The 1,922-nt window shown below is 48.0% G+C and overlaps 1 protein-coding gene across 1 annotated transcript; it reads left to right on the top strand.

The window, feature by feature from the left end:
• Window positions 1-685: 685 nt before the first annotated feature.
• On the top strand, window positions 686-1,344 carry EI90DRAFT_3087521 (uncharacterized protein; the record flags this gene model as incomplete). Its single annotated transcript, XM_039062238.1, has 1 exon — window positions 686-1,344. A coding segment is annotated over one exon (256 nt), but the record flags the coding sequence as incomplete, so codon positions are not given.
• Window positions 1,345-1,922: the final 578 nt, after the last annotated feature.

The raw sequence follows: 1,922 nt of genomic DNA, 5'->3' as shown, positions 1-1,922 counted from the left end.
CGTGTCTTTCTCCGATCCTTCCCGATTTCGTGACGCGCCGCCATCATTCCCCTCGCCCGTTGGTTCAGAAGATTCGGACGACGAAGTTGCCGATGACGATGCCCAGTCTCCCCCACAGGAAGTTCTGTTGGAAATTCAGTGCATTGAAAATATCCATGACGGAACTGTATGGACCTGTCCTGCCTCTGTAAGAGCAGAGTTTTGTTCGATTGTCTGGATACTGAGTGGAACATCTTTCCCACTGTTCTCATTTATGACGCTAGCAAAAGCATTGGGATAATTCAGGCTTTTCAGCATTCTCATCCGTTGTAAATGGGTTAGGGTTCTCCTTGGCAAAACAGGTCCTATTTTGGATGTAAGTGTTGTGTGGGTTTTGAGAGTCGTTTCTTGCGGATCTACTTGCCGCGATGACACGTAGCCACTGTGCGGGCCCGCGCGGGTTTGTCCGTTTTGGACCATTTCCGATCGGCCGAGCAGGCCGGCAATAGGTTGTAGATATAGTTAGCTGTGACTTTGGAATATTTGTACCTTGCAAAACATGCGCGTGGATCAGGTCATACCAGACGATTAACGGCAACATCTTAACAATATTGGTCCTACCAGGACATGTTACAGCCTTTTCTAAAATTTTTGTCCGATCAAAAGTGAATGGGTATTGACCCCGTTCGTAAAAAAATCACCTGAAAATGGTCAAATTTCTCATATTTTTATGTTTCAATACAATAGAATTATATTTCCATATAGTAGAATTAGCGCCCACAGCTAGTCCCCATTCCTCATTGAATGATGACCATGGCACTGACGGTCACAGCGATCTAGGCAGGTCGCCAGCCTCTATTGGAAACAGTGATCCTGCTCTCGATCCTCCTCACATCAGCCCAGCCGAGCTTCCATATACCATTACCATCTCATGGGTACCAAACACGCGTCTCCAGACATGAAGTGACACATCGTCCTCATGTCCTCAACCCTCACTACCAAGGAGGCTGCACAAATTGCCCATCTCGGTGACTGCAGAGTTGCCGCATTCTCTCAGCTCACCAGCAAGGGACCTCTTTGATAAAGTTGGCAACCGTGGGTGTAGTCGCGAACTTGACAACTAGGATCTGGATGTGAGTATGGTGTTTCTGTCTCCCACCGGCTCAGCCTGAAGCAACGAGGCTTCACATACATCAGCAAGCACTGTTGGAATGCTTGCTGGGGTGTTTTCAGGAGCGGGTGCGGGGCTAATGGTCATCATTCCAGTGGGCGCGCTTGTCTTTGTTGAGAACATGATAGTTGACACACAGTCGCTGTTTCGGAGAGAATCAAAGCAGGTGAGGAAAACTTGATGATTTCCAGAACCTTTCGTGCACGGTAGCTTAGGACACGGTCTGATCATGGCCAGTGTGAAGGGTAGGATCAATCATTGTGGTCGGGAATAGGTATGGCTGTGCGGCGCTAACTCTACTGTATTGAAAAATAAAAATACGGTGATTTTTTTTACGAACGGGGTCAATACCCATTCACTTTGATCGGACAGAAATTTTAGAAAAGGCTGTAACTGTCCAGAGTTCTTGATTACACTACAGCGTGATGGTAATGCCCTCGGCCTCAAGTAGTAAATCATAAGCTTTCGATAGATCGAGAATTGACTCAAGCAGCTTGTACAGCGCTCGTCTGCAGGCACAGTCCCCGGCCCCTGGATGCCATGACGATCGTATGGACCATACAGTCTCTGCCGGCCTTCGCAGATGATGCAAGGATGACGAGCGGCTGTTGTAAGAGCCAAGAGCTTGGACACAATCATGTTGGTACCGCGTTCTCTTCTTGGGCAATGCGGGCGGCTAGCGCTCGGGTAGTTTTCGTGAACATAAATTTCAAAGAGATACCGTCTTCTCTCATTTCGGGCTGATCCCTTCTTCAGAAGTATCAATTCGGAT

This window comes from Cantharellus anzutake, assembly GCF_015039405.1.
Source record: "Cantharellus anzutake strain C23 chromosome Unknown EI90scaffold_128, whole genome shotgun sequence".
NCBI classification, from domain to species: Eukaryota; Fungi; Basidiomycota; class Agaricomycetes; order Cantharellales; family Hydnaceae; genus Cantharellus; species Cantharellus anzutake.
The sequence above is the reverse complement of the archived record's forward strand: the minus strand, read 5'-3'. Positions and strand labels throughout refer to the sequence as shown.